Source organism: Eumetopias jubatus, unplaced genomic scaffold (genome assembly GCF_037043125.1).
Source record: "Eumetopias jubatus isolate StellerSeaLion01/CBP00866 unplaced genomic scaffold, mEumJub1_p1.0 scaffold_9, whole genome shotgun sequence".
Classification (NCBI taxonomy): domain Eukaryota; kingdom Metazoa; phylum Chordata; class Mammalia; order Carnivora; family Otariidae; genus Eumetopias; species Eumetopias jubatus.
Genome location: NW_028274815.1, coordinates 131,808,465 through 131,826,641, shown reverse-complemented (window position 1 = coordinate 131,826,641; position 18,177 = coordinate 131,808,465). Strand labels below are relative to the sequence as shown.

General features: G+C 46.8%; 1 protein-coding gene across 1 annotated transcript in view; it reads right to left on the bottom strand.

Annotated features, from left to right (window-relative positions):
• Positions 1 to 1,668, bottom strand: part of TSHZ2 (teashirt zinc finger homeobox 2) — a 258,558-nt gene extending 256,890 nt beyond the window's left edge. The window contains exon 1 of the mRNA XM_088026284.1: positions 1,233 to 1,668. Coding sequence (XP_087882410.1) covers positions 1,233 to 1,668 — 436 coding nt within the window. The remainder of the gene's footprint in view (positions 1 to 1,232) is intronic.
• Positions 1,669 to 18,177: the final 16,509 nt, after the last annotated feature.

Sequence of the window (18,177 nt, the reverse complement as noted above, 5' to 3'; positions counted from 1 at the left end):
GGAAAAACTTCAGCTTTTCGCTGAAGCCCTGATTCAACTAAAGGACACAAAGAAATAAAAACGCCCACATTAAAAGCCAAACAAGATAATAATTGTGCATGTCTGGCTCTGAATCTAGAGGGCAAGGCTTGCGTCACCGGCACTCTGAGTTACCATGGTGAGTGATTTATTGATATATATCAAGAATGAATAGATCAAAGGCAGCGAGATGACAGGTGATCAATCAAATGTCAAATCAAAACTAGCAATCAAGTGGAAAGCTGATTTTTCAGTGGGTGGGTCTGGCAGGAGAAAAATGAACTTTCATATTACACTTCCGAGAAACAAAACCCCAGCATACTATTAAAGAAGCAATTAAGCAACCCAAAAGAAAAAAAAAATCCTTTAGAAGGTCTATTGTACTGATTCATTAACCTGTTCCTCTCTTTTTTTTGGGGGGGGGAGAGGGGGGCTGGTAAGGAAGGATTCAGATGGGATACCATATAAATCAATTTACAAAGTTTGCAACTCTCTCTGGGCAAAGAAAATCCAGAGCTGTCTCAATGTTCTCCTGGGTCTTTTCCCCCCCCTTTTTAAAAGAGAAAGAGCGTTGAGTAGATTCCCAAGCATATTTAGAAAGCATATTCAAAGGTTCATTCCTTTCCTGGGGTGGTTTTTTCCACCTTGGCGGTCAAAGTTAAACTCTCATTGCTTGCCCCAAAGCCAGCCTGCAGCCCAGGGCTTGGGCATACCTCACACTTCAGCGCCCCAAACCCCAGCGAGAGGAGTCGCTGTCCCTCGAGGCCAGGAGCCACTGGCACTGACCACGCGGAGGGATGCGGGGGCGGAAGGACGGTCTCCCTACCCCGCACCCCAAATCCTCAACCCAACTTTGGCCCGAGAGGCAAGAAACAGACTGGGAGAAAGTTAGGGGTGGGGTAGAGGGTGGAGGAAAAAAAGTTTAAGGAGGGAAGGCTTGGTGGGATAGCTTCCCCCCCACCCAACCGGAGCCTGCAAAGGGGAGGATTTGGGAGATGGAAGAAGGCGAGAGAGAGAGAGAGAGAGAGAGAGAGAGAGAGAGAGAGAAGAGAGAGAGAGAGAGAGGATGGGGTTATTCGTGGGGCAGAGAGGGGCGCCCGGAGCGAACTCCCCCCACGGCTCAGGGGGTGGCGTCCTGGGGCGCCCGGGGGCTAGGAGGGCGGGCGAGGAGCTCGGCGCGCCGGGCGGCCCCGAAGCGGAGCCGGTTCTCTTACCTGCCGCCCGCTTGGGTGCCTGCTGTTTCCTCCTTGGCATCGCTCTACTTCGCTCCAGTCCCACTTCTGGCGCCCCAGCCCCGAGCCGCGCGAGGGGGCCCGCTGCTCTCTCGCCTCTCTGGGTCTCCTCCGCCTCCTGCCCGGTGGCTCCTAGGGCGTCACTCGGCCTCTGTCCCCCTGGCGATCCCCCCTGCAACTCCTCCACCACGGGCCAGAGACCCCCCTCTCTGGGTGGCGGACACGGGTGGCTTGTGCCGGCTGGTTTGAAGTAGAGGTTGGTTCTGCCTTGTTTGTTTGTTTGTTTGTTTTGGATTTTTTTTCCTCTCTCTCTCTCTCTTTTTGTTTTTGCTTTTTGGAAATTTTTGGTTTTTTGGTTTTTTTTTTTTTTTTTTTTTTTTTGGTGACTGTTGAGACACTTGATTTCTTTATTAAACATCCAAGACCGCGTTCGGATGGAAGGGACGAGGGGCGCACACGCGCCACACGCACACGCGCGCGTAAAGATAAGGGGGAAAAAAGGCAATCCTGGGAAGGTAGTGGTTTCTTCTTCTTTTTCTTCTTCTTCCTTCTCCTCTTTCCCTCCTCCTCCACCTCCTCCTGCTCTTCCTCCTCCTCCTCCTCCTCCTCCTCCTCCTCCTCCTCCACCGCCTCCTCCTCGCCGGTCTCTATGGCGGATTCGCGCCGGGGGAGAGAGATCACTCACTGTAGGTTTGTGGCTGCTGTCAGATCCCCGTCTGTGAGTGATATGCGAGAGGACAGGAGCGGGTTTGGGAAAGACAGAAAATCTGGAATTCACTCACTCACACACACTCACACTCACACACACACACAGACACACACACAGACACACACTCACACGCACGCACGCACTCGCGCTTCCTCTCGCACACACTCACACCCCCCACATACGCGCGCACACACACACACACGCACGCACACTCACACACTCACACACACAAGACAGGGCGAGGCGATGCCAGCAAACATCGATCCCGCTGAACAAACTGAACATTAACAAACTCCTCCTCCTCCTCCTCTCCCCTCGACCTGATGACAGGGAGAAATTTACTCCCCAGCCGCAGAGCGCCAGGCAGAGGGAGTCTATTAAAGGGACAGCGTCCCGCCAGGGAGCGGGGCTGGGGGCGGGGACCCGGCGCGCCCGCCCCGGGCTCCTCGAGGCGACCCCCTCGCTGGGGCGAGGACGTGCCCACCGGCGCGGGGACACCCCTGCGGGGGGTGGGGTGGGGGGTGGGGGTGGGGGTGGGACGGGCACGGATGCGGGAGGAAAGGGGGCAGGGTGATGGCCAAAGTCCGCGGCTGGAAAGGGAGCTCCAGGGGGCCAGGTGAGCCCACCGGCAGTGCCATTAACAATACTTGTTAGGAAGCTGAGAACTTAGGTCTGCTTTGGGCGGGGAAGGGGGAGGGCACCTTATCCAGCAATGACCTCCATCCTCCAAGTCTCTTAATCTGACCTGGGAGATGTCCTCCCCACCCCCACCCCCACCCCCACCCCCATCCTAAGTTTAATGCCCCTGCCCCTCCCACCTTCCTTCTATTTGGTGGATGGTCAGAAAAAAAAAAAAAAAAACCCTCCCATCTGCCTCCTTGATAGTTTAATCACATAGTCTCTCTGTTTAAATAGTATTTATTGAACACATACTATGTGCCTATTCTGGAGACACAGCAGCCATAGAGATAGGGAAGCTCCTGGCCCTCTTTGTGTTTCTCTTCTAATGGAGGCACAGAAATGTCACTCTCAGATATCGAGTCTTTGCATAAATGTCACTTTCTCCCAGAGGTCTACCTTACTTAAAATTTTCACACACACACACACACACACACACACACACACATATGCTCCCTATCCCTTTCTCTATTTTATCTTTTTCCACTGGGCTTATCAATATCATATATATTATAGTTTCTATTTTGTTTATTGGCCTAGTTCCTTTTTAGAATATAAGCTCTGCTGGGAAGAGGGATTTTGCCTCTTTTGTTCGCTGTTCTATCCCCAGCGATGGTAAGGGACAAGACATATAGTAGGGGCCCAATATAATATTTGTTGAATGAATGAAAAGTAAGCAAGCAAATAAACAAGATAATTTCCGAGAGATAAGCTCCACGAAGATGTTAAAATAGGGCCCGTGACAGCATCTGAAGGTGGGGGGTAGCTCTAGTCAAGGCGGGAGACCCCACTGGAGCTGAGATCGATTGCAGCCAACATGTGATCCTTGAGCCAGGTGTGGGCCCAGGTGCTGGGGACAGGGCCAAACCAGGACTCTGCCCTCAGGGAACTCTCCTTCCAGTGGGAGAGACAGACAAAGGGGCAAGTGATGTGTGATGGGGCAGGAGGTGTACTTAGGAGGGGCGATTAACCTGGACATGGAGGCAAGGAGGATGGTTTCGAGGCAGAGCTTCCTGGGGAAGAGTCAAGTCTAAGCTGAGTCCTAAACACGGAGGAGTCAGGCAAGAGGGAAGGCAAAGAGAGCCAAAGCCTTAGAATAAGAGGGCAGGCATGGCCTCGTTCTTCCCAGTCAGGGCTCTGGCTGCCTGCGCCCAAATCCCCTGAGGCCCTTGTGAAGATGCACATTCCTAGGCCTTACCCTAGAACAAGAGGATCTAACCCTAGCTCTACTGACATTTGGGGCCATAATTCTTTATTGTGGAAGCTGTTCTGTGCAATATAGGGTGTTTGGCAGCATCCCTGGCCTCTGTGCACTAGATGCCACGCCCTCCCACCCCACCTGTGTCAACCAAATTGTCTCCAGACATCGCCCCATGTCCCCTGGGGGGCAAAATGGCCCCTTGGTTGAGGACCACTTCTCTAAACCTTCTAACTCAGAAACTTCTGGAACAGGGCTTAGGGAATCTGCGTTTTGAGCAAGTTGGTCTCCTGCTCACTCCAGTGTGAGAACTTCTGCTAAAAAAGCCTTCGTTCTTTTGGAGTCAGACATATCCAATGTTGCTAACTATAAAGCAAACTCAAGCTTAAATATTTTATAACTTAGGGACTCATGGTGTGGCACTGTTACGTGGCCATTGTGATGGGGTTTCACCTGTGTCCGCTCCTCACTACCTGCCCCCCCAGCCATGTACCCACCACGATGAAGTCCGGCCCAGTATAATCAGGCCACCTCCCACTTACAACCGACCCACCTACCACCTTTGCCCTCACTCGTGGGGAATGACCTAGGGTGACCCATTCCACAGATATTTTTCTGAACTGTTCTTTTGGGAGCTATAGGAAACCTAACTTTCCCCATCCTCCTAGTCACATGTTATCGTCACACTGGCAAAGTGCTGTTTCATCTTTTTTGTTACTGTTTTATCACTTTTAACATCCCCAGGTGGGAGGCACATGCTCATTTATTCCTCTCATGTATGGGATACAAGTTGTTAACTCATCGGCCCTCAATCACCCAACTGGCCTCCACCCATGACCAACCCCACCCAACCCCAGCCTAATCCTGAGGCAACTGAGGCACAGAAGGTTCTGCTGCCGAGTTGATAATGTCAGCAAAAGGGTGTTAATTCTAATTAATTGTAATTTCCTTCCACACCTTTCCAGAGAGCTGTGCCAGGGACCACAGCTTCATCAGTAAAACCCTCAGTCCTGCTGACTGGGGACCACAGTTATAGGAACAGGAGGTACAAAGCCTGGGACTGCAGTGAACACACCAGTGAGTCTCCCCTGGAGAAGCCCCGTGCCTACTGACTGGGTGTTTGCACTACATTCTATCATTTTTTAAAAAGATTTTATTTATTTATTTGAGGGAGAACAAAAGCAAGAGAGATCACAGAGGCAGAGGGAGAAGCAGACTCCCTGCTGAGCAGGAAGCCCGATGCGGGGCTCGATCCCAGGACCCTGAGATCATGACCTGAGCCGAAGGCAGATGCTTAACCCACTGAGCCACCCAGGCGCCCCTACATTCAATCATTTAACAAACATCTAGTGTGTTAGTTAGGTGCCAGGCATCGCCCCAAGTACAGGAGATGCTGGGATGCGTTAAGATAGGATCCCTGCCTTCAAAAAGCTTCTGTGAAAATGACATCCCAAAGATTTGGAACTGGGAGAGAAGGAATTTGGGGGCTGGACCCAGCTTTGGAGAGGATCAGGAGGGAAATGGGCCAGACTAGCTGACTTTGGGCTACAGACTCTTTCCCTGCCTCTCTCTCTCTAGGATTCTTCTCTGAATTGTACTTACAGTCTCACATTAATTTGTATTTTTTCCCCCTACTGCTACTATTGTAGAGTATGTAGCTTGGTTATCAGCAAGGAAGATTTTGTCTACCCCAGTTGGATGCATAACACAATGGTACCCAGATACTGTTCAGTGGCGTAGACATGACATTGAAAAACATGAATCGCATAGTGAAAAGGTTATTCCCTTTCAGTTCTCTTTCACTCTGAGAACGTCTCAGTTTGGTGCTAGTGCGTCTTTCGTGCCTAACAATTGCTAACTTTTATTTCTCAACCAAGAAACCACAGATCTCAGGCTTAGAAGCTTGGGAGGGGCAAGAGTTACCTGGCTAGACTTTTAAAAAATGGTTTGTTTTTATTGAATTCACTCTACAGTTCCCTCTCTCTTAGCAGAAGATACTGCTCTCTATTTATGGTAGCAATTTAGAATTTGATATAATATATGGGTTTTAAAAATAAATATAGTTAAGGAATGATAGAGGATAAATAATGGTTCAGGGGGGTGTGGAGATGGCAAAATGTGAGAAAAGTGGTACAGGCATGACTAGAATTTGCAAAATACTTCGCTAAACCACAGACTCTGGCACTTTTGGAAACTTCTTCCAAGGGCTGGCGGCTTAGAATAATACTATGTTTGGGTCTCCAGGGAAGTAGCATCCTCAGATCTAACACTCAAACTCTGGGATGTGTAAAGGCATGAATTGATTGGAATGAGTCAACTGTATCTTCTAGAACACTGGTTCCCACACTGGCTCAACGTCAGAATCACCTGGGGATTTTTTTTCTTAAGATAAAGAGGCACAGGCACCACCCTAGAATTACTGACTTAGATCCCAGGGTGAGGCCTGAAAATCTGAAATTTTCAAAGATCCCAGGTGATTCTGATAAGGTGCCAGGCATGGGAACCTTGCTCCTGCAAAAGCTGAATTTTGTCACAAGTGATTCAAGTTGGTAGAAGTTGTTGCACACAAGGAATTACCCAGGGTATCTGTTCTTGGATTCATTCAAAAGGGTGGTTGTGGAGCCTTCCGTTTATACCCATGGAACCTGTGAACGCCCCATTAAAGCACATATCTATCACACTGATTTCCGTTCTCGTTAGTTTGCCTGTCTCACCACTGGACTCCAACCCAATGCAATTAAAACAATCATTTGCCAAGAGCCTAACGTGAGCTCGGCACTGCACAGATTAGTGGACATTGGGCAGTTGGTAGGATTCTTGAGCATAGGGAGAATGCCTCCGTTGATGTAATACCTCCTGGACCAGCTTCAGGGTTTTGCATCCTCTCTTCCCTCCAGAACGATTCCTCCCCAGATCTGTTTCTTCCTCCTCACTCTAAACGCAAATGTCATCTCCTTTTGCCCCCACCATCTGTCCCATTCTTTCTCTTATCTTTCATGACAGTTATGACCATCTGTACGTATCTTTTTCATATATTTGCCTATTTATTATCCGTCTTTCCTAATTAAAACGTAAGTTCTATTCACCTCTATATCCCTGAGTCCAGCACAGTATTGGCGCTCCCTGAGAATTTATGGAATGATTGAACACCTAATTGAGCATGCTGTCGTCCCTTCCCCAACTACTCTCCCTTTCTTCCTTTTCCTTTCTCTTGTCTAGTGCCTCCTTCAGATCCTCCCTTAAATACCACCTCCTTCAGGCAGCCCTCCTGGGTGGACTCCAAGTGATTCAAACTTCGCTAGCCCATATCTTCTCAAAACAAAGAGTCATTATAGAGTATGATTCCAAATATATGAGTAGACAGACAGGCAGAACTCATCCGTGCTTGGATATCAGGGTAGTGGTTACCTTTGAAAGTGAGCATGAGGAGGCTATCGGGTGGGTGGGGTGGGGAGGGAGGGGCTTGCTTTGTTTTTAACCAGGATGCCGGTTACTAAGTGTGTTCAGTCTGTGAAAATTAATTCAGCTGCATGCTTATGATTTATGCACTTCTATATATGTACATAATGCTTCAATTTAAAAAAGCAGTGTTCTCAAACTTTGCCGTGTATCATAATCAACTGGGGTGATTTAAAAAAACTCAATGCTTAGGTCTTACCCCAGACTCATTACATCAGTCTGTGGGGGCGGGATCCAGCCATCAGTATTTTTAAACCTCCCAGATGATTCCAATATGCGGCCAAGTTTGAGAGCCAGTGTACCATACGATTTTGCCCTTGAGGATATAATTCATTGCCTTCCTCTTGTGTCATTTAACTCATTCGGGATACCCCTCTTCCCAGTAACTATTTTGTAAAAACTTCAAGGTGGCAATCTCGGGTTATTTTCTCCCTTCCCAGGACACCTGGTACAGCATCATGTTGGGGGTGTGGGGAGAACCAGACAAGAGGAAGTACCAGATGGATCATGGAGAGCAATAGGAAGAAAACAAGGTGGGGTGTTGGGATAGAGCGTAAGGGGCGGGGGCAGGCCTATTTTTGGGTGGGAGTCATGGAAAGCCTTTCTGAGAAGGGAACATTGAAACAGAAATCTGGAATACATGAGGCAGCCCACCTGGAGCCAAAGCCTGAACTCGGAAGAGACTTCTGTGCTTCCAGAATACAAAGGATGTAGCAGTCAGGGTCCAGGTTCCAAGAGCCAGCCAGGGAGAGGGGAGCAGAAAGGATGTAGGAGAGGTGGGGCATGGCTGGATCATGAAGAGTATCACGGGTCCTAACACCAAGTATGAGTTTCATTATTAGTTGTTGATAAATGCTAGTTTGTTTATTTACATCCCCAAACAGCTAGTCCAGTAGAGTGGGTTTGTTCAACCAACACAGAAGAGAACCTCTCGTGTTCTACTTGGTGGGAATTTGCTCTCTGGAAACAGTTAAGGTGGATGACAATGAAGTCTGGAGACACTCGGGCATTGGCAAGCTTGCTTCTAAGAATTAATCCTCCAAAAGTTGTTCCGGTCTCTTTTTAAAAGCTCTTTGGATTTGGCTAGGTGAAGAATTTCACAACAGCAATTAAGCATTCTGTATATTGTAGACTGGCCGATTGCTGAGTGGGCAGGCTGGGGATACGGGAGCTGTTCGATTTAACACACATCACATTTCTCCCTTGGAGGTGGCTACTTGCCGTTGGTGACAGTGTTTTGCTGCCACCAAAGAATCTAGACCACGTCGCTGGCCCAGTAATCCATTGCTCGACTTGATTAACCACAGGAAGACATTAAGTGAATGTAAGGACCAGAACAGCTTGGGAGCCATGTGTGAGCAGCCTTTAAGTTCTGGGCTCTGGTGTATTTTATGCCACCTCAACTGTCCATCAAGCTCTCCTTCCTGAACTCATTAGAACTGTGTGCCCAAAGGTGCCCCTCAACTTTCAGAAGCAAATAGAGAATGATATAATTCGCTCTGAGAACACCTTTCTGTCTTATCTGGAGCATGTCTTATCTATTATGATTAGGCATTAGGCATCCTATTGTCCTGAAAATTTCATGAGATTCTCCCCCTGCTTGCTAGGATTATGTCAAAGTGACTTGTCCTGGACGCTGTTTTCTCCCATCAGTACAGCTCGTCTCCTCTCCTTAACCATTGCTGGGAAAGCCAACACAGCTAAGGAACCCACGGGCTTAAAATGGTTGAATAGTTCGAGACAGTTGCAAATCCTCTTTTGAGAAGGCTTGCGTGTTTTGCTTTTGGTTCCCCAAGAAGCAGACCCTGAGATAAAGATTCGAAAGCACGTAGTGTGTTTGGGACATGACGTTAGAAAACTCGAGTAGGAAACTAGGAAAGTGAACATGGTAAGGGAAGGCTACCAACATGCGGTGTGTTATCACTGTGGGTGACGGAACTTAATCCTGCGAGGAGATGCTGGGAGTCAGAGTAGCTTATGCACTTCCAAGATATCCCTCCTAAAGAGTGAGAGAGCTGGGGTATTTATCCATCAGCGCCTGTCAGTCATTGGATGGGGGCTGTTTTTGGCTTTCTCTGCAGGCAAAGAGCCCCAAGTGGGCATTAAATTGGGGTATGAGTAAATGGGCAGGGCACCAGACCAGGTAGGCATCCAGGAAGAAAAATAAGTGTAGATTTGGAATCAGACAGACCTGCTCTTTGTTTATTTGAGAGAGTGAGTGAGTGCATGCACATGAGGCGAGGGAGGAGGGGCAGAGGGAGAAGGAGAGAGAGAATCCTCAAGCAGACTCCATGCCCAGCACAGAGCTAGACGCGGGCTCACTCTCACAACCCTGAGATTATGATCTGAGCTGAAATCAAGAGTCGGACGTTTAACCAACTGAGTCACCCAGGTGCCCCAGAACTACATCTTAAAAAATATTTTCACTACTTACTGAGACTATAATCTCGGACAAGTTATTTAGCCTCTCTAAGCCTTAGTGTTCCCATCTGTGAAATGGGGATAATTACATATACCACTGATTCCATTAGGGGCACAGAGAGGAATTTTGAGCTAATGTAAAATCTATAGCATGACACCCGGCATATAGCTAGCACTCCCACATTTTTAGCTTTTTCATTATTTTCTAAGAATTTGTTGATTGACTATTGTTTACAGAGTGCTGTCAGATATAGCTGAGGTCTAATCTAATCTGTACTGAGGGATAAGATGAATCTCAGCTCAATCCTCTACTTGTGCAAGGGCACCAGTTTACAGAAGCCAGTGAGGGAACCCGGATCCTCATGCAGAAAGCATGAAGGCAGCAGAGCATAAAGTCAAGCCATGAGCAGCAGAGAGCTCCCACCAAGTACCCTCTGCCCTCCACAGGCCTGTCTTCTTTTCCCACTAAAGTTCATTAAGCACCTGCTCCAGGCCAGGCACTGGGCTGGGCACGGGGGATTCAGCAGGGAATAAAGCACCTGTGTGGCTCTTAGGGAACATAAGAATCTGGGGGAAAGAAAAGCAGGTTCTAGTAATGATAAGAGTCGCTAACATTTATGAAGCACTTGGTGCTAGGCGCTGTTCTAGGCACTTGACAATATGAGCTTATTAATCCCTTAAAACAATTCCATGAGGTAAAGTGCTTTTGGTCGTGCTCATTTTACCTATGAGGAAACTGAGGCAGAGGGCGGGTAGGAGACAGCACATGGGGAAGGTGGTTCAACCCCTCCAGGTATGGCTCTAGCTCGAACCCTCCACCGCCACGCACTACTCACTCTTGGTAATGCTGTGGTCACATCACACATTGGCTAATTATTCCGTGACTCTTCCCTGTTCCTACTCTGCAGCTTCAGAATCCTTGCACTTTAGCCTGTGTATGACCTCCTATGGAGTAAAAATAGATTCCTGGGCGCCATCTCGAGAGATCCCACTTTAGTAAGTCTGGGTGGGGTTTGAGAATGTGTATTTCTAACAGGCTCCTAGATAGCACCCATGACGGGCATCCACCGACCCCACTTTTTGAGTTGCTCGGTTTCCAACAGGGGTGATGTTTTCCTCTCAGGGGACACGTGACAATGTCTAGAATCAGTTCTGATTCACAGTTCAGGGGGTTGCTACTGGCATCTAGTGGGTAGAGGCCAGGGATGCTGCCAAAAACCCTGCAGAGCCCAGGAAAGATCCTTGCAAACAAAAACTGACCCAGCCCCAAATGTCAAGGGGGCCAAGGTTGAGAACCCTGGTGTGGGGCATAGCCTCACAAATGTTAACATAGCGAGGACTCAATTGGGGATCTTGCTTGAGACACAGATTCTGATCAAGCAGGTCTAGAGTGGTGCCTGGGAGCCTGCATTTCTAACAAGCTCAAACAGACAATGCTGAGGCTTCTGATCCAGGGACCATACTTGGAGTCGCAAAAGCCAGACTATATCTTGCATAGGCACATGTCTTGAATCAAGGCTCAGGACGCAATGAACTCCCAAGAAATAAACCTAACATCATCCCAAATTAGTCTGGAACAAAAGTAACTCTGAGTTTAAATAATCCCCTTGAAGCTACCCTCCCCCATCTCCCCGACCCCAGAGCAAGTTTTCCCCTTAAAAATGTCCACGGAGGAAGAAACCTCAGAGGAAGGAAATCTCCATTCCTCTCTCTGAGGCAGTTAGGGGCTGATTTAAAACAAGGAAGGCCAGAGCTTGGTCAGAACTGCCTTGCTTCAGTCCCCAAACATCAAATCGAGTCTATTGTTGCCTGAAATTGTGGTTTCTTTCCAAGAGCTGCACACTGACGGTGGGGTCTGCCTCTGCCTTTCAGGTCTGCAAATATGAGATGAGAAAGTGGCTGCTTTTAAAATGGTTGCTCTCTTGGGAAAGGGGTATGGGAGAAAATGGACTCTATGCGTCCAGCCCTCCAGAGATGGCACCCCAGCCCCCGTGATAAATGGCAGCATTAACAAGGTTTGGTTGAGAGGGGCCCTACAGATTTATGACTTCCTGTCTCCACCAGCAGATGTCATTATGGCTGACAGAACAGAAGGCCTTTCAAGAGCTAGCTGGGGTGGGGCTAAGAGGAGGGGGAAAAAAAATAAAATAAAATAAAAGGCAGAAGCCAAAACTCGTGTTTGCTCAGTGTTGCTATTGTTGATACTGTCATTTTAGGGACACAAGGAAGTTTTATATTAAACCAAACGTCTTGTAATATCTCTGAGGTCCAGCTTTGAAGATTGAGGCAGAAACTCTCAAATGAAGCACAAAGTTTAGCTTCACTCACAAAAGGAAACCTGCAGGGTTTTCTTCCTAGCCTGTTTACGGATACTTTTTACCCTGGAACATCATGTTGATGGGGGTTTAAATATGTTTCTCTTACAAATCCAGCAGCCTGTTCTGAAGTTCTTTGGATACACAGATAATTTTACCCATTTTAAAAGTATTTTATAGGATGTCATTGGTATTTTCGGTGCCAGAATTTTTTGCTGTATCGAAAAATGGTAGAAATTTGGCATTTACCATTGGGCCCCAAACCCATATTAATACATACAGCTGGGAACACATTCTTACTTGTAATTACGGGCCACACTTTCACATTTCCTCCTACTAATCGTTACTTGAAGCTTTGCCTTCTGTAGGCAAAGGAAGCATTTTTTTTTTTTCTAGTTGATTCTCTTATTTAATGGACATGGGAATGCATTCTTTGGGCTCAGGGAATCAGTGCCCAGATGCTGGGCTGTCCTTAGTCCTATCGACAGCAAATTGTCCCCCATCATGGCTGCATGACCAATGTGGCTTGGCAGAAATGTACAATCACGGAGGACTTCATGGAGGAGAAGCACGGGGTCTCCTTTGCCCCTGGCCTCTTAAAAAACCAAGAGCCCACTTCAAGCAAAAATTTGATTGAGGGTCTTCTTCTATAGTTAATTAATTGCTATCATCTTGGTGTATGTATTATAGGGAACATGAGCTTTTCGAAATAACACAGTTGGTATGAAAAGAGCCATTGCCATAGCTCCTTCTGCAAATGACTTTGGAGTGGCAGCTGGTGATGGGCCTAACTAATCCAGGCTCTGAAGACTCACGCTCTCAATTCTTTTTCTGCTTCTTCCGCTCACTCCCTGGGTTATTCTGGGCAAGTCACTTCAGCTCTTTGCTTACCTGTAAAAGGTGAACAATACCAGCACCATCTCTTAGCAAATTTTTAAATGAGGATTGAATGGCGTGTTTGTGAAGTCATTAGCTACATGCCTGGGTCAGGGTAGGAGCTCGATAAATTAGCTACTGTTATAATGATTAATGTTAAAGTATCTTCACTCTTTACTCTTTCACAGGTAGACACGCAGAGACATAGACTGATTCCTTGGCCACCCAGAAAAGAAATCCAATAATTATAATAACATTAACTGCAGCTGTCATATATTGAGTGCATACTGAGTGCCAGACACTGTGCTAAAGGCTTTACATGCAAAATCTGAATTTAAACCTTACAAAAACGATTTGAGGCCGAGTATTATCCCTCCTGTTTTACATATCAGGAAACTCGGAGAGGTTCATTTGAGACAGTGGTTCTCAAACTGTGGTGTGCATCAGAATCACCCGCAGTGCTTGTTAAAACAGTTTGCTGGGTCCACAGAGTCTCTGATTCCATAGGTCTGCAGTGGGGATCCCTTGATTTCCATTTTAAGAAGTTCCCAGGGGATGCTGGTGTTGCTGGGGACCATATCTGAGAACCATTGGTTTCATTAACTTGTTTAGGGTTTTACAATGAGTAAGTGACAGAGTGAGTTTTCAGATTTAAAAATGTGAATGAATTAAAAAAATGCACTCTTAACAAATACCTGTGACTTCGAATTTCCTGTTATTAAACTTTTTTTTTTTTTTTTTTTAGAGAGAGAGAGAGAGAGTAAGGGGGGGTGGGGGTGGGTAGAAGGAGAGGGAGAGGAAGAATCTTAAGCAGGTTGCGTGCTCAATGTGGAACCCCATGAGGGGCTCGATCCCACGGCCCTGAGATCCTGACCTGAGCCAAAATCAAGAGTCAGAGGCTTAACCAACTGAGTCACCCAGGCACCCCTCCTGTTATCAAACTTTTGAATTAACAGTTGATGTTTGAATTCATGGCGCACAGTGGTTTGGATAACTGCTTGTTTGAATTGAATATCCTGACTCATGATGTTCACGGCACAAAACAGTTCACGATACCCCAGAAGGTAAAGATTTCAGGAGCACTTTTAGGAGGAGCATCAAGTACTTATATCATTGCCACTTAATCACCAGGACCCTCAGCAGTCCTGCCGGGGTGCAGGAGAATGCAAGGCCTGTGACCCACTCCGGCTGGAGAGTTCATTAGGAGTTCCGAGATGGAGCCTGGCTGAGTAAGCCTACCTGGAAGCCATCTGTGCCGAAGAGGCACAGTGTCTCCTCAGCCTCCCACCTGAGAGGAATCTCAAAAGAACAGCCCACCTGGACATCTGAGGGCCCTGGATACGTCTCCACTGAAGGTCTAAGACCCAGCCTTTCCCACTGCCCAGGTGAGCCTCTTACAACCAGTCAGCCCAAGGAACCCCTGATACATGCTCCCATCTAGAGTGAGAAGACGATGTGCTCTGGCCCACACTGTAGGGTTTGGGAACATAGGAGAGAAACTTCTAGAAGCAGCTGATGAAAGATGTGAATGGAGACAGAGGCTAAAGCCCAAAGTCCCTTAGTGGGTAAAGGAATCCAGCAGAGGCTATCTTCCTCATTTAGTTGCAAATGGAGTTCAAACCCACAGGCAAGATTCATATCAAGTAGCGTACACACCGGGGGACTTGAAAATGGGTGAACTGAGGGAGTAGTACCGCTGACAAGGGCAGAAGCTGGTTGTGGAAGGTTGGGGATTCCTATTGCCATGATGCAGGATGGGGGGACAGGGAGCTCACTGCATTTCGATCAGGAGCCTGGGATTTTAGGACTCTCTGTAGAGAATGGCCTTGCTAAGTTTTTTAGGTTTTTGTGGTTTTTTTGGCCCTGCTAACTTTTGAGGACCCTTCCTCTTCTGACATAGGAAGACACTATTTTTTTTTTTTTAAGATTTTATTTATTTGACAGAGAGAGAGAGAGAGCACAAGAAAGGGGAGCAGCAGGGGCAGAGAGAGAGGGAGAAGCAGGCTTCCCACCGAGCAGGGAGCCTGATGTTGGGCTCGATCCCAGGATCCTGGGATCATGACCTAAGCCGAAGGCAGACGCTTAACCGACTGAAACATCCAGGTGCCCCAGATACTATTCATTTGTATATTCACTCATTCATTCAGGAAATATTTGCTGAGCACATATAATGGAGCAGGTACCCTTAGAGATGGGTGGGGGGAGGGATGAACAGACCCAAATCCGTGCTCTCGTGAACTTTATTCTTTAGTGAGAGGAGCAATATTGAAAGAAAAAGAAAGAAAGAAAGAAAGAAAGAAAGAAAGAAAGAAAGAAAGAAAGAAAGAAAGAAAGAAAGAAAGAAAGAAAGAAAGGAAGGAAGGAAGGAAGGAAGGAAGGAAGGAAGGAAGGAAGGAAGGAAGGAAGGAAAGAAGGAAAGAAGGAAAGAAAGAAGAAAGAAAGAAAGAAAGGAAGGAAGAAGGAAAGAAAGAAAGAAAGAAAGAAAGAAAGAAGAAAGAAAGAAAGAAAGAAAGAAAGAAAGAAAGGAAGGAAGGAAGGAAGGAAGGAAGGAAGGAAGGAAGGAAGGAAGGAAGGAAGAAAGGAAGAAAGGAAGAAAGGAAGAAAGAAAGAAAGAAAGAAAGAAAGAAAGAAAAGAAAGAAAGAAAGAAAGAAAAATTAGTATCTTAGGAGGTGAAAAGGGGTATGGAGAAAAATGCAGAAGAGAAGCGGATGTGTGTTGCCAGGTAGTTCGGTGGAGAAATGGCTTGTTTCCATCCCCAACAATAATATCAGCATTGATAAGTGCCCTTTGTTTGCAAAGGATAAAAAATTAAGTCAAACTGGCCAAAAGACAAAAGGGAAAATTTTGACTGCATGCAAAAGAGAGGTCCAGGAGTTAATAGTTGTACTGCGCCCTGCTGTTCTTCCTTCCAGCATTCATTCCATTTGTCATTTCTGGTGTAACCCCAAATTCCACACCAGTATCTAACTCTTCCTGGCTTAATTTGTGTATTTCTGGAAAGCAGGCCCCCCCACCCTCCAAAGCCAGGGCATAAGCCAATCGGCAAGTTCCATTCTCCCCTGATCACAGTGATTAGTTCTTGGGTGGGCAAAGAGTCCAATGTAGCTGCATCTCTGAAATCCTGCTCAGGATCTTTCTTTTAAGGTACCAGGAGGGGAGAATTGTTGCTGGTAGCCCTTGTGTAACTATGAGGAGGCCTATCTTAGAATGTAGTAGAGAGATGAAAAAAAAGCAAAAAACCTAGGCTCTTTTTTTTTTCTTTAAATTTTTTTATTGTTTTGTTAATCACCATACATTACATCATTAGTTTTTGATGTAGTGTTCCATGATTCATCGTTTGTGCATAACACCCAGTGCTCCACGCAGAACATGCCCTCTTTAATACCCATCACCAGGCTAACCCATCCCCCCACCCTACTCCCCTCTAGAACCCTCAGTTTGTTTTTCAGAGTCCATCATCTCTCATGGTTCGTCTCCCCCTCCGATTTACTCCCCCCTTCATTCTTCCCCTCCTGTTATCTTCTTTTTTTTTTCTTAACATATATTGCATTATTTGTTTCAGAAGTACAGATCTGTGATTCAACAGTCTTGCACAATTCAGAGCGCTCACCATAGCACATACCCTCCCCAATGTCTATCACCCAGGCACCCCATCCCTCCCACCCCCCACCACTCCAGCAACCCTCAGTTTGTTTCCTGAGATTAAGAATTCCTCATATCAGTGAGGTCATATGATACATGTCTTTCTCTGATTGACTTATTTCACTCAGCATAACACCCTCCAGTTCCATCCACGTCGTTGCAAATGGCAAGATCTCATTCCTTTTGATGGCTGCGTAATATTCCATTGTGTATATATACCACATCTTCTTTATCCATTCATCTGTCGATGGACATCTTGACTCTTTCCACAGTTTGGCTATTGTGGACATTGCTGCTATAAACATTGGGGTGCACGTACCCCTTCGGGTCCCTACATTTGTATCTTTGGGGTAAATACCCAGTAGTGCAATTGCTGGATCGTATGGTAGCTCTATTTTCAACTGTTTGAGGAACCTCCATACTGTTTCCCAGAGTGGTGGCACCAGCTTGCATTCCCACCAACAGTGTAGGAGGGTTCCCCTTTCTCCACATCCCCGCCAACATCTGTCGTTTCCTGACTTGTCAATTTTAGCCATTCTGACTGGCGTGAGGTAAAACCTAGGTTCTTGATGACACCACCCATCCACCAAATAACATGCTCTTGAATGAGTTATTCCTCTTCTGGACTTACAGTTAAAAGAGTCAAAAAAAAAAAAAACAATTCCCTTTATGGCTTAGAACCATATAAGCTGGGTTTTCTGTTATTTTGAATAGAAAGAGTCCTGGGGTTAAAACACGTACTTCAGGAAGAGCTACATCCGGGTGCTCACCAATAGCCTCACAGATCTCCTCAGTTTTCCTTCTGTGTGAGCTTCCTTCTCAGTGCTTCCCATGTGGATCTCCAGCAACCTCAGCCCCGTGCTCTTTTTTGTGGCAGCACCTGGAAAGCTGTGTATGCATTCTGGCTGAGTTACCTTGGGACATGCGTCCATCTCCAGACCGGTCACTGAGGCCAGGGGGATGGGATAGTGGTGACCCTCTCTCGGGCAGGGATGCCACCTGCCTCACTAAAATACTGTGGTTTGAGAGAGTTGGTTCTTCAAAGAAAAATTAAGGAGTTGTTACCAGAAAGATGAGGCATGGACACTGGACAATCAGACACTATAAGAATTCACTATAATACCTAACTTTCTGTCTTTTTGGTCTCACTTTCCCCATTTGTAGAATGAAGAGGCTGGGATAAAGCGATAGTCCATAACATTTTTGCTAGGAAGGACCTGCCCCCCTCCAACACCTGCTCTCCTCTGCTGCCCATGGTGGGCACCAAGTTAAACTAAACTTAAAAGATTAATCTGTAATCCATCCATTTAGCATTAATACATCTATCTACCATTTGACACACTTTTATTGAATATCCGCTACCTTCCCATTTTTTTCTGGCATTGGGATTACATTAACGAGACAGATTGGAAGGTATGTGATCCACTCTGTTCAATGGAAGATAAGTGGGGAGGGTATCTGCTTGTGGTTTTCCTTCTGGGTTAAAAAGCCAGAACCTCAGTAGAAGAACACTTTGTGCTCATGTCCCTTCTCCTCTGCTTGGAATGGGGGTATGTGATGCCTGGAGCTGAAGCAAAAATTGGCAACCGTGGGGTGACATGCATAAAGAGCCAGCAAGCCGAGCACGG